This window comes from Coptis chinensis, unplaced genomic scaffold, assembly GCF_015680905.1.
Source record: "Coptis chinensis isolate HL-2020 unplaced genomic scaffold, ASM1568090v1 utg157_pilon_pilon, whole genome shotgun sequence".
In the NCBI taxonomy this organism is placed as follows: Eukaryota; Viridiplantae; Streptophyta; class Magnoliopsida; order Ranunculales; family Ranunculaceae; genus Coptis; species Coptis chinensis.
The window spans coordinates 271877-285706 of NW_028238108.1; the positions used below are offsets into that span (position 1 = coordinate 271877).

At 45.2% G+C, this 13830-nt stretch overlaps 1 protein-coding gene across 1 annotated transcript; it reads left to right on the forward strand.

Annotated features, from left to right (window-relative positions):
• Positions 1-10786: 10786 nt before the first annotated feature.
• On the forward strand, positions 10787-11527 carry LOC147473961 (putative F-box protein At4g22060). The gene has a single exon (XM_086586866.1). The coding sequence runs from the start codon at positions 10787-10789 to the stop codon at positions 11525-11527; it is 741 nt and encodes a 246-aa protein (XP_086442992.1).
• Positions 11528-13830: the final 2303 nt, after the last annotated feature.

The window sequence follows — 13830 nt, forward strand, 5'->3', positions numbered from 1 at the left end:
AAGGCTTTGAAGGAGGAACACGCACGCTGCGCGTCCCGTACCTCAGTGGAACAGGTACGAGGACATGGTGGTGGGGCGATTGCCTCCTCTTTGATCATGCCGAGGCCGCGGGTGTCCGAAAAGCCGGTGCACCGGACGCTATGAGTTTGGAACTGGATGGCGTATCGATCGTAGTGGACGGGAGGGATGCTGAGGTCGATGAAGCTTTTGAGGCTGCAGAACTAACTGTGGTGCCCGGGGAGGGCGAGTTGTAAATTTGTTGAATGTTTCTCATCAGCTTATATCTTTGCGATCTGATAAACCGGTTTCTGGGGTAACACAGGGCGGTTAAGCCTTCGTGCATTTCTGTATTCTGTTTTGTTGAATGAGTTGGTATCCCGTACTAGTTCTGGGTAACCATATGAAGTTAACTTTTGCGCAGCCGGGTTGGATTTCCTGAGTAGTCTCAGCAGCCCGGCTAAAGAACGAACTGTATGAAAATGCTGTGTAAAGGTCATTATTTGCTTTCCTGCGATGTTGCACACTTGTTTCTCTTTGTGCGTTTCCTGTATTGATGATACCAGATCGCGTTGATGGGAATGCCACGTGTGAGACAGCGAGCGGCTCGAGGGGCGCAATTATGGCGGACAGCTTGGCTGACGTTTGGCGTCTCAAGGTAATTATGACGTGGTTTGGAAAAGACGTTTACTTGATAAGTGAAACTGTTCGCGGAATACCAAAGGTGTTTGAACGTTTGTTCCAAATCTCTTCTTCTTCTTCATTTCCATTTCCACTACCGCTGCTTTGAAAGGTAACGTTGCTCTCCTCGTTTGAACATGTCTTGCTAAGCATAATTCTGCCCCGGTCTTTAACTCCGACTGCGTCGTCTTTGTTCGTAGGTGTAATTATGGCATAATGCAGCAAACAGAGTAAAGGAAAAGGGCGTCTGAGAGAAACTTCTCCACTGGTCATGGAGGAGATAGAGTTCTCCCCTCACGTGCATGGAGACCGTGGAAAGCGGAAGGCTGCTTTGGTGGGGGCCAGAAGCAACAAACGACCTAGGAGGGCTGGTGGCGTTGTGATCAGGTCACCAGGTCGTCAATTCGCTGGTGAGAAACTTCGCCCGCGACACGGGGATGTGGGGCGGCGAGTTCTACTACACATGGGGAAAAACGGGAAGAAACGCGCCGCTGAAACGTTGGATCAGTAGTTTCCACTCCGCCCCATAGCGAGTAACCGAAGGGGCGTCTTTGGATGGTGATAAAGGAAGTAAAGGATGAAAGCATGGAAACGCTTAGGGGCGATGGATATGGCGGCTTGTCGGTAAACTTGTGATACAATGAGGTGTTTATGTTAGTTTCGAATGTCTTTTTCGGTCACGTTGACTTTGGTTGTGCGGTTTCTTGCGGTATGATAGATCGAAGAATGTTGTGCAAGGCATTGAAGCGATGATAACTTCGCATGTGGAGTTGGGTTGTATCGCGGCTGCGTGGAGAGTCGAAAAAGGAAGGCCGGAAGTAATGACGACGAGATATCGAACGGCTTGCGAAGAACGCCGCTACCGGTCTGGACTTGACTGAGCTAGATAAGGAGGTGGCTAAAGTGACTGCTTATGCCAAGAAATGCCAAGGGGTCGCTCGCGAGGCAAAGGAAGCATACACCACGCCTCGTGTCGAATATGCCGCTACCGGGCGAAATATCATGTCCGGAAGAGAACGGCTGATGGTGAGGCGCAGGAACAAGGTATGCGGGTGATCTTGAGGTCCGCTTCGACCGCGGTCTTTGGCGGGGAGTCGCGACCCCACAAGATAAGCATGTCTTATCTGATGTTTGATGAGGTACTGTATTTCTGTTTGTGGGAATCTGTGATGATGTGTTGATTCTGCCTCTCTTATATGGGAGTAAACAATAGAGCTGTACTTTCAGGCTTGCGAGGCGATTCATTAATCGGTTTTGAAGAACCGGTTTCCGCGGAAGTGGCGATTCGTTGTTTTGTTTAATATGTATCGATCTGGATTTTCTGGGTAGCCCCAGCAGATCGGTAAAACGAGCTGTAATAGCTATGGCTAAGCACTAGTATGGATTGAATTTAGAACGCATGCTACTGTTGATTGTTTGCATCTATTCTCCTCGCTTTATTATCTTGGCGTGGTTTGTAGTTCATGCTTTCAGTAGCGTAAGCGCTTTGCATGTAATCATTCTCGTATTTCGTTTGTCACGCCACATTGTGTAGAGAAGCGCTAGGAGCCCCGCTTAGATAATGTGAATCGAGGTTGAAGGGTTCTTAAGTTAGGTGTATTCTTTACGAAGGTATAAGTAATCTTTGCCGGAATGTCTTGCTTAGGCGGCGTGTTAAGCGTATATATAAGCGTAATGCCCATTGGTATTGTACTCATGTGGTCGACCCTAGAGCATAGGTTTTCGACGAGTGATAAGTGAAGAGACTGTGGAACCTATAAGCTCCGTGAGAGAGTGTATGGGCGCCGAGCGTTCTCGTGGTCGAGCCTAGAAAGATAGGTACTTTCGGCGTAACAAAGAGTTGGAGAGGGCTGCAGCACTGTAAGCTCGAGAGAGTCATGCTTTCGCGAGAGCGTTCTCGTGTGGTCGATCCTAGAAATATAGGTCCTCGACGTAACAAGACTTGGAGAGGCTGTAGAGCCTATAAGCTCCGTGAGAGTCAGATGCTTTCGCGAAAAGCGTTCTCGTGTGGTCGATCCTAGAAATATAGGTCCTCGGCGTAACAAGACTTGGAGAGGCTGCGAGAGTCCATAAGCTCGAGAGTCAGTATGCTTTCGCGAGAAATGTTCTCGTGGTCGATCCTAGAAATATAGGTCATCGACGCGTAACAAGACTTGGAGAGGCTGCAGAGCCTGTAAGCTCCAGAGAGTTGTATGCTCGCGGAGAGCGTTCTCGTGTGGTCGATCCTAGAAATATAGGTCCTCGACGTAACAAGACTTTGAGAGGCTGTAGAGCCTGTAAGCTCCAGAGAGTTGTATGCTCGCGGAGAGCGTTCTCGTGTAGTCGATCCTAGAAATATAGGTCCTCGACGTAACAAGACTTGGAGAGGCTGTAGAGCCTGTAAGCTCCAGAGAGTTGTATGCTCGCGGAGAGCGTTCTCGTTTGCGACAGCGTGCTGCTGGCTGAGGATGGCGGACCAAGTAAACGTGTTGATTAGCTATGCTGTGTAAACTGTTTGACTTGTCAATACAAGTAAATAGATTATATTGTATTAGTTAACACAAGAAACTTATTTTTCATTAATGTGAACAAAAGGATATACAACATGAATGGCGCTACTGCTCAAAAAAATTTCAGTAGATAGGTATTCCAAGGTCGAGGCAACATCTTCCCCTCTTGGGTTTTTATCCAGTATGCTCCATTGCCGGACGCTGCGCGTCCACGATATATAGGGCCTTCCCCATGTGGGTGCTAACTTGGAATCGTCTTGCGTCTTTTTCAGCACTAGGTCGCCAGGCTGAAAAGACCTAGGATGAACTCGCTTGTTGTAGGAGTTCTTCAGAGTTTGCTGATAAGATGCGACTCTGATGGCAGCTAAGTCCCGCTTTTCTTCCAACAGGTCGACTTCTCGTGCTAACACGGAGTCGTTGTGAATCCCGACTCGACAAGTTCTGATCGAGTCGTAGTGACTGTCAGCTCGGTGGGAATTACGGCTTCTGTGCCATAACATAAGGAGAATGGTGATTCACCGGTACTGGATCGAGCTGTGGTGCGGTGAGCCCATAGAATATTCTCCAACTGATTTGGCCATTGGCTCTTATTCTTTTCAATCTTTTTCTTCAAGTTTTCCAAGATTGCTTTGTTCTTCGGCCCGGCCTGACCATTACTCTGAGCGTACTGTGGAGTAGAAAATGCGTGAACGATCTTCCACTTGGCTAGAAAATCTTTAATCGATCTGCCTTTGAACTGAGGCCCATTATCCATTACTAATGTATGTGGCAAACCAAATCTGGTGATGATGTGAGTCCAGATGAAGTTTCTGACATGGGACTCTTTGACGTGTGCTAAAGGAATAGCCTCGACCCACTTGGTGAAGTAGTCGGTTGCAGCTAAGACAAAGCGGAAGCCCGTACTTTTCTGTGGGATGAACGGTCCCATGATGTCCATGCCCCACATGGGAATGGCCATGGGCTTGCTATATCTTGATCGATCGGTTCAACGAACAGGTTGGATGATATTGTGGCCAAATGTTTGACACTTGACACATTTGAGGGCGTATGCTTTAGCATCGATCTGCATCTGAGGCCAAAAATATCCTTGTGAAATGGCCTTATGGGCTAAAAGAGCGACCGCCGGCATGATTTCCACATTCTCCTTCGTGGATCTCTGCGAAAACTAACCGACCACTTTCGCGGGTGATGCACCGCAAGTGTGGGCCCACCGATTTCTGAACAATTTGTTATGGAACAAACAATAACGTCGTGCTTGATAGGGGATCTCGCTTAGCCTTGGTGCGCCTCGGGGGGCTACCGTCTTGGATATAGTCGATGATAGGCTGCATCCATGTTTGACTCAACCGATGGGCGGAAAGAGGGAAGAGGTCGCTTATTGTCGGTGTGCTTTCGACTTGGTGCGCGGTCGATCGACTACTTCTATGAGTAGTTGTCTTGGGGTGCAGCTCGGGGTCTGGGTTGCTAGGTAAGCTAAACTGTCCGCATGACGGTTTTCGTCACGCAAGAAATGATGGATGTGTACCTGCTTAAAAGAAGGCAATAATTGATGAACGACCTGAAGATATTTTGAAAGATTACCTTCATGGGTAGTGTACTCTTTGGCAACCTGGTGAACAACCAGCTGTGAGTCACTAAAGACTTGGAGCTCTTTGACACCGAGCTACAGCGCCATACGAAGTCCCTTGATCAGCGCCTCGTACTCCGCCTCGTTATTGGAAGTTACGAAGTCGATGCGAACTGACTTCTCCATCACACTTCCATCGGGTGAAACTAAGACAACCCCTATGCCACTGCCGCCATGATTGCTAGAACCATCTACAAAGAGAGACCAGGTGGACTTGATGTGCTCTTTCGAATCTGGGAGGTCGGTTTCTTGTTCCCAATTGGGGTCATCAACAGGGAAATCCGCTAGAAAATCGGCGACGACCTGTCCTTTCTGAGAAATCCGTGGTACGAACTCCAGGTGGTGCTCACCGAGTTCTTCGGCCCAAACTTCCATTCGAGTAGTCTTGTTTTCTTTGTGGAGGATTTTCTTCAATGGGAGGTCGGTAAGAACTTTGATTTGATGCGCCTGAAAGTAAGGCTGAACTTCCGTGCGAATACAACAAAACAAATGCGCTCTTTCCGGGAAGGAGTAATTCTTTTCACCGTCGTGAGCGTCTTGCTTGTGAAGTAGATCGGTTTTTCTGAATTGTTTTCCTCTTTGAAGAGAACTGGCGATGGCGAAATCGGATCTTATCGGATAGAGCCCCGAGTCTCTCCATCAACGGGCTTGGCTAAGGCGGGGCGCAGGTGAGGTACTCTTTTGAGAGTGGCGAATGCTTGATGGCACCGAAGCTCCATGATGAGAACCGCCTTTTTAAGGAGTTGCGAACGGTCTACACCCTATCGGATGCCCTTGATATGAATCGGTTGAGTCACGGCGACCATGCGACAATTTCTGTATTTGTTTCTTCGTGCGGGGATCGGGCATGTCTAAGAACGCTCGGATCTGGTCTGGATTCGCTTCGATCCCTCGCTGAGACACTTGATACCCTAAAAATTTGCCGGAGGACGCTCCAAAAAGGCATTTCTCTGGATTCAGCTTCATGCCCGTACGACGTAGTCTAGAGAACGCTTGTGCAAGGTGGTCAAAGTGATCACCGGCTTTTTTGCTTTTGACGACCATATCGTCGATGTAGACCTCCATGGTGTCGCCTAACATGTCTTGGAACATGTCAGTGACCCGTTGCTTGATACGCTGTTCCGGCGTTTTTCGGGCGAGCGGAGAACGTTAGTAGCAATAGATCCCTTTGCTCAGAATGAAAGAGGTCTTCTCTTGATCCTCCTCGTAAAGTGGGATTTGGTTGTACCCAATCGTGACGCGTCCATGAAGGAGAGAAGCTCATGACCACAGTCCAGTCGACAAAAGTCGGTCAACGCGCGGTAGGGGAAAAACTGTCTTTTGGTGTGGCCCGATTTACATTAAAAAATCGACGATAGGCTTAACTTGTTCCATTCTTTTTGAATGCCACGATGTTAGCGATCCACTCCGGATAGTCTACTTTTCGATAAAGCCGACTTGCTTGAGTTTGTCGACCTTCGTCGTTGATGGCTTTTGAAAACACGGGGATAGTCGGCGGGTCGGTCGTTGTCGGACCCGTCTAGCATTGGGATGAACATTTAATTTATGGCATGCGATTCAAGGGATCTATTCCGTGCACATCAATATACGACCAAGCAAAACATCTTTATTCATAGATATGAAATTTACAAGGTGGGTCCCGACAGGGTTGATGTTAGCCCCTACATATACAAACTTGGGGTCGCGATCTTACGTACCTAGGTTCACTTTTTCTCGCTCGCATTTGGAGGTTTTGGTAATGGCGGCGCTGCTTTGGCGATTTGCTATCGGGGAGGTTTGAACACTTTGTGGGGATCTATGGTGATCGGGTCGGGAGGGTGGAGCGACACGGCGGCAACGCCGACGGGGATACCCGACACGGGGAGTGGGACCGGGCTACGCATGCACATTGATGATGGTGTGGCTGCTGCGTCATCGTGGCGGGCGCCTAACACGAAATTTGACGACCTCGATACTCTATCGCGAAATTCTTGACATTGGATCAATCTTTGGAGACCTTTCTTTGTCGAAGTAAGGACTTCGGGGAGCGAAAAGCGGTATCTGCATGAAGAAAAATCTTTTGCTAGAGCCCCTAGCGTTACGCTTGGCGGTTAATGGACTTAACAACTAAGTCATGTGCCATTGTGTAACCGGTGGGTTCATGTGTGGCGGCGGGGTCGGTTCACCAGGCGATCTCACTTGTTGACATGATCCGTTACAATGGTGCGCTTCAGCCGATTGCTTCTAAGTTCCATCATTCCTCTAGGTCCCGGGAAACGGAGAACTTGATGCAACGTTGACCATCTTTGCTCGCGATCGATGGATCCAACGTCGTCCGAGTATGGCATTGTATGACGACTTTTGTCCTAGAGAACGCGAAAACCGTGTATTGCGGTGATCTTGTCCTCTCTAGATCCCACCGACACTGGAAGTATAATATCACCAATGGGATCGGCCCTGGAACCATCGAACCCATAAAGGGGGGCGATCGGGTCTAGGAGGACGGACTTGGGAAGGTTCATCTCTTGCATGGTGTGGTAGAACAAGATGTCATGTCAGAACTGCCGGTCGATCGGGGCGCCGCTTTAACCGCCCGGTCGCTAATTTTGACATGGACTACCAATGCATCATTATGAGGAAGGCAGACTTTGCTTAAGTCGGCCTCCGTGAAAGTGATATCGCTCGCTGCCGCGACTGCGACCAAACCACGCGGGCTGCCCTGTGAAGTGAAATGATAGACTTCTTGAAGAGCCGACCACGGCGTCTTTTCTCTCCTGGATGAGGTTACGGAATCGTCCGGAAAGTTATCACGTGAATAGTTCGATCATTGTCACGCGATCGGATGAGTCTTTGCCTTCCGGGCTTAACGATCGATCGTGGGCGCCCTGCCTGCGAGGGCGAGCTTGAACCTCTTGGTAGTGACGGCGAGGTGGAGATCGACTACGCACTTTCGGCGAACCATCGGTTTGTGGCGTAAGTCGCCGAATGTTAAATGTTCTTTATCTTGTTTTATATGGCGGCTTCCACTAGATCCCGGATAATAATGTTTAAGCCCCCAAAGATGCATCAGTTTCATGGCATTTGGCGTTGTGAAATGCGCAAAATGGCTTGTCAGGTCGATCTACCGGTTGCCTCACATCGGGTCGAAAGAATGGGGCCAGGCTTAATCTTACCCGAATGTGTAACCGGGGCGTGTCGATAGCGAACTCTCACGTTGTCCGATCGGTAATCGGCTTTTGGTACAAGTGACCTGGAGCTTTGCTTTGCGGTGGATACGATCCAAAACTGTTGCCACCTCCTGGTTCTTGTCTAAGCCGTGGAGTTTCAAAGTTTCCTGCAACTTGATGTACTTGTCCACTTGAGCGTAGAGCTCGGACAGTGTCTCTGGGCGTTCCTTCATCAACAACCTGGAGAGGTCGGTGTTACGCACTCAGCAAGCATTGGAAAAGGCCAGTGTGGCGAAAGATTCTTTCAAGCCGCTTTCCATGCACAATAGTTCGGCCTTGAACCGTCCTAGAAACTCACGAATAGTTTCGTCTTCCTTGAATGATAATTGAAACAAAGAATCAAGATCTGCCTTCTTCCGCCTGTTGTGGACGTACTGGCTGGCGAACAAATCAGTAAGTTGTTCGAAGGTTTTTATAGAATCAGATTCCAGTGAAAAGAACCAATCAAGAGCACCATCCTTGAGATTGGCTGGAAATAATCTGCAGTGGAGATGATCAAACTCGGGTGAGCTGTAAAGTGCCAAACTCTGAATGTAGCGAGCTACATGCTGACCAGGGCACGTGCTGCCATCGTACATGGGAAAGCGTGGCTGGATAAAGTCTTGTGGAGAGGGTTTATTGAGGACCTCTACGCTGAACGGAGATGTGCGATATGTCTTAAGCATTTTGTGCACAATCTGTGTCAAATCCTTCTTTACGGCGTTCTGACCAATCCTTTGTGATAACTCGTTAATCTGTTGATTAACATCGTTGATGCCGTTCTGCGCTCCGTTAACTTGTTTGTTGTTTTGGTAACTATCCACCCGAGCTTCGTAAAGTAGCATTTTCCTCCCCGAGCAAGGAAATGCTCTCGTTAGATATTCCCAACCCGTGGGCAAGGTCTTTGGACTTGAGCTTGAGGCTAACCATGCTTCGTGGGCTTGAGAATTGGTGATGGATGAACTGATTTAAGGTGGTTCTCAAGTAATCAAAAACCACGACGGGCGGCGCCAATGTAAAGGATCGTTTAGGTCTTTTCCGACATTGTAGATAAAGGGGGTGATTAGGGTTTGAATTAGACCGAAGTTAAACTTCGAGCGAAATGCCCTAAATATCTTCTCTTGATCTCTTTTTTTGGAGAGAAGAATCGGTCTCTCAATGTGAGTTCCATTAGGTGGTATTTATAGGCTTTGGGGGCTTGGATTCTTGGGACAATGGGACCCCAAAGTGGACAAGTGTAGGGAGGAGGTTATTCTTAGTTGTTTTCGATTGGGAGTGGGTGAGGTGACCCTCATTTCCGATGAAGGTAAGATTTTGGTAATGATTACACATGATGGGGTATGCCTTTATCCGGTGCGTGATCTCGATTCTCGCCCTTTTGCAGATGTCTCGGGGCGAGTTTTAGCGTACCACTTATCTGAAGAAGCTGCCTTCACGGTCGGTCTTGGAGGTCGATGTATTGAAGTCGTATGCAATGTTTCTTAGAGAGCTGCTTCATAGATCGGTCACGGAGGTCGTTGTATTGAGATCGCTTATGTTTAGCATGCAATGTTCCTTAATGAGGATATTGCTCCCCTACAGACACAATACAACTTACAATACAACCAAAATGTTATTCAAAAAATTATCTGTTCTCCCATTCTTGGGGCTTGCAAACGCATTAGGTGTTAGTACTTTGACATTGGCGGTTTAAATTAGCAATTAGTTGCGACTCGAGGTAGTCGGGTAGATGGTTTGCAATTTGCAAACAAAGAGAAGACCTAGAAAAAGAGCTAGGTCTTGAGAACCGATGCCAAAAACATCGAGAATCTCCCAAAAATCGTTTAGCAACTTCATCAACACTTCTAGATCTTTCATCATGCGATTCGGTTATTTCTTTCACACCAAATATGGCACATTGCAGTGAGAAGAGCCTCTCGTGTCCACTCTTGCCCATGAACATGCATTATTTGGTTGTGAAGGAAGAATGCACATGAGTACATTTTGCTGCTAGAGGAAAAGCCAGATTTCCTCATGGCCAATTAGAAAATGCGCATAAACATAAACTAAGCCCAATAAGAAGTGAAAAATGCACTCAACATTCTAGTGTGTTACCAAGAAAAGAAAGTTTCTTCATAGGTCAGAGAAACAGTTTTCATGGTATGGGAACGTACAAATTCTTCGGGATCCACTTTGGGTCAGTCTCACTCATCCTAGTTTCCACAAGTCATCACAGGAGATGTCTAGCCGTCTAGGCCATGGTCTGCCGGAGTTAATTCTTATGGCAATATTCAGGTTCGCACAGTCCACGACTAGCTCTGACCAACTAGGGGCCCCCAGCTTGTTGGTCAAACTTTGGGCTCTAAGTATAATTTTATACCTATTAGACCACATGTAAAGGCTGTTTAGTCCAGTCAAATTATAAGTAGTCCAGTCCACTCAAACATTGGCCCACCACTCTTTGTGTAAAAGACTCGTTTTTTTTCTCAATAATATTATAGCCGTATTTTAAGAAACTCGCCTTGGGCCCTCAAAGTTCTGTGACGGCCTTATAACGGCCCATACCATACCATAGGAAAGTCTGACTGTACCCGGCCGTTTTGATGTGGTAATTGGTTAAGTACTCTAATTGCTTTCTGATTTTCCTAATCCAACACAAACAAGGTTTAACCCAGTATAAAAGAAGAACTACGGCATGTTCTTCTGAATTCTGATTAGAACCCAACCAAGAACAAGGCACATCTCTAAATAGAAAAAATTGGAAAACCGAGAAGATCCAATTTAAACTACAATTCAAATTTTTCGTCAATCTTATTCTATCTGCTCCAATGGTTGATTGGGCTGGTATCCCAGAAGAACTCCTGTCACTCATCTGCCAACGACTCGATTCTTTTGTCGACTACTTGCAGTTTAAAGTGGTTTGCAAGTCATGGAGATGCGTTTCTTACAACTATCCAGTGCCACAGCTTCCTCTGCTCATGCTACCCCAAGAAAACACTTCATCAACATCTCGTCGTTCTTTTCTTGGTCTTACCAGAGGTGGAGAAGAATTGGATAAGACCAAAGTATACGAGCTTGATTTACCCGAGATCCATCAGCATAGGTGCGTTGGAGCCGCAGGTAATTGGATTGTTACAGTTGATATGGAACTTGATACGCATATTTTCAATCTATTCTCCAAAGTTCATATGGATCTCCCACCACACTCCACAATCGATACCTGGCCGTTTGACGATCCAACAAAAACTCGAACTCAACTTCGCGATGATCTTAGGGTAAGTAAAGTGGTTTTAACCTATCCTAAGAATCCATCTGAAGATTGCATTGCCGTATCTCTTTCCAAGAATATAGCAATTGCTAGACCAGGAGACAAAACATGGACAACAATACAAAACATCGCCTTTGTTATGGACGTTATATACTTTAAGCAGCAATTGTATGGAATTTGTGCTAATAGGAAGTTATACATTTTGGATATCAAGAGTGATCCTCCAAAGGCAAGTGAAGTGAATGTGTCCTATTCATTAAATCGTGTATCAAGTGTAGCTCGCTACTTGGTAGCTTGGTAGAATGGTCTGGGGAGTTGCTACAAGTTCTTCGACATGTATTTCCAAAAGAGGTAGGAGGAATAAAAAAGTTATGCACTATTGCATTTGATGTTTTCAAACTTGATTTTGCTAATAATAAATGGCATCCCGTGAAAAGTTTAGGACAACATGCTTTGTTCTTGGGTATTAATACTTCGGTTTCTGTATTGGCTTCGGTCGAGACAATATTCAAGAGGAATTGTATCTATTTTGTTGAAGACCATCGTATGCAGTATTATGGAATAAATCTCGACATTGAAATTTCTTTTGACATTGTAGTTTTTAATTTGGAAGACAAAAAAGTTCAAACTTTTTCCACCAACACTATCTCTGATTCTCCCTTTTCACCTCCTGTTTGGATTATTTCAAAACTCAATGGTTGATCTTCAGCATTTTTGGAGCATTGGACCTTTGTGTCGAAGTGGATTGTACTAGTTACTGCATTCAGTTAATAAACTTTCGGTTCTGCTTAGCTTGTTTAGTTTAGTTTGTGCTGACATATTTTCTTGGTGTACGATGAAGTACGTTCTAAGAATAATCTTTGTTCTTGTTTCTGTTGATTTTGGTTTTACTTCATATTGCTCTTAACTCTTATTTTAAGAATCTCGTGGTAATGTAGTTTATATGTGAGGTTATTGAACTCATTGATCAGTTGCTACTGTAACTCTACCAATGAGGTGGTTTTCCAGCGATTTAATTTATGATGCTGTTTGGTCTGGTGTGATCTCTTACACTAGGGTTTTGTTTTCTGTTAATTATTTAGTGCTCTTGTCTGGGTTTTATCTTTGGACAAGCATGTTACTGTTTAGGTGATAATACCTATGAGATAGGTTGTTGTATTGATGTTGTTTTGTACCTCTCCTTGCTCTGTTTAGATTTAGAATTTTGGGTTGTAGTTATACTACACCCTGAGAAAAAAGCCCGGCCAAGAAGTTTGCCCTCTCTTAAATACAGTGTTTTGAAGAAATCTCCTTCCAATCTGACATCAAGGTCACCCTCTGATATGTTAGGAGATGAAGAATGGACTAAATCTGAGTACAAAAACAATGATGAATGCATTAATAAAGTCATTGGGCATACAGATGGACGCATATATTCACTTACCTTGCAATGTAATGTTGCAATTATTGATAGGAAAACTTGCGGCAATATGTACGTAAGGTTGCTAAACTTTGAGAAGCCTGAGGTTAATGACGAAGTATTTACCTTTTATAGTTACTTGGTGGAGTCGTGTGGGCAAATTTATCTCGTGCGTATGTACATCTTAGGCTTGAACTTTGGTAAGGCAATCAGCCATGCTGAGATTTTTATGATGGATCTTTCGAGCGAACTTTGGTTGAAAGTAGAATCTATAGGCGATAGGGTGTTCTTTTTATCAGGATCTGGCAGTCTTCTTTGTCTGCAACCAATGCAGAATGGAAAGGAAATTGCTTATATTTCACTATTTTGAAGGACAAAGGTAGTGTGCATGTGTTCGATCTGGAAGATGAGAGTCTATCATTTTCTTTCACATTCCCCAACTTGCGGACGCGTTCCTTCTTGCCTTTTTAGTTAATTCCCTCTGACATGCATGAAGTACAGAGAAAAATGCATGAAGTAAACCAAAAACAAAAAAAAAATGCACCTCAACGGCTCAACTAGATGTCGTGATGAAGGTCCTTTGAAGCTAAAAAATAATGTTGTACGGTGGTCAGGCAACAAAGCAAGTTATTTTCCTTACTAGGAAGTAGTTTTAATTAGAGCTTTCCTAATCATTAAAATGAGAAGTGTAGTGTATGGAACTATATATGCATGCGTGATTCAAAAGTCTCAAGAAGGTATAGAAGCTAGTGTATTTATCGAGGCAGTTTCCTAACTGAACACCGAGTCCATCCACTTCCATTACAAATTAGGAGCACCATATAAAAGGCTATATAAAGTATAAATCCATGTTTTATTATTTTATAAAAGCCAAAATTAATTACATGATTCACTATGTGGGATCATCATAGATTATCCAGTTTTCGATTTCCCATTAATTATTCGTTGAGGTTAGTTCTTTGCAGTTGCATCTAATTTTTGATTTTCCGTTAATTATTTTTTGATTAAATTTCCCATTAATTATTCTTTGAGGTTATTTCAATACATTTGCATCCACCGATTTCCTGTTAAATATGATTTAAGGTTTATCTCGTGCGTATGTACATCTTAGGCTTGAATTCTGGTAACCATGCTGAGATTTTGATGATGGATCGTTCGAGGGAACTTTGGTTGAAAGTGGAATCCATAGGCGATAGGGTGTTCTT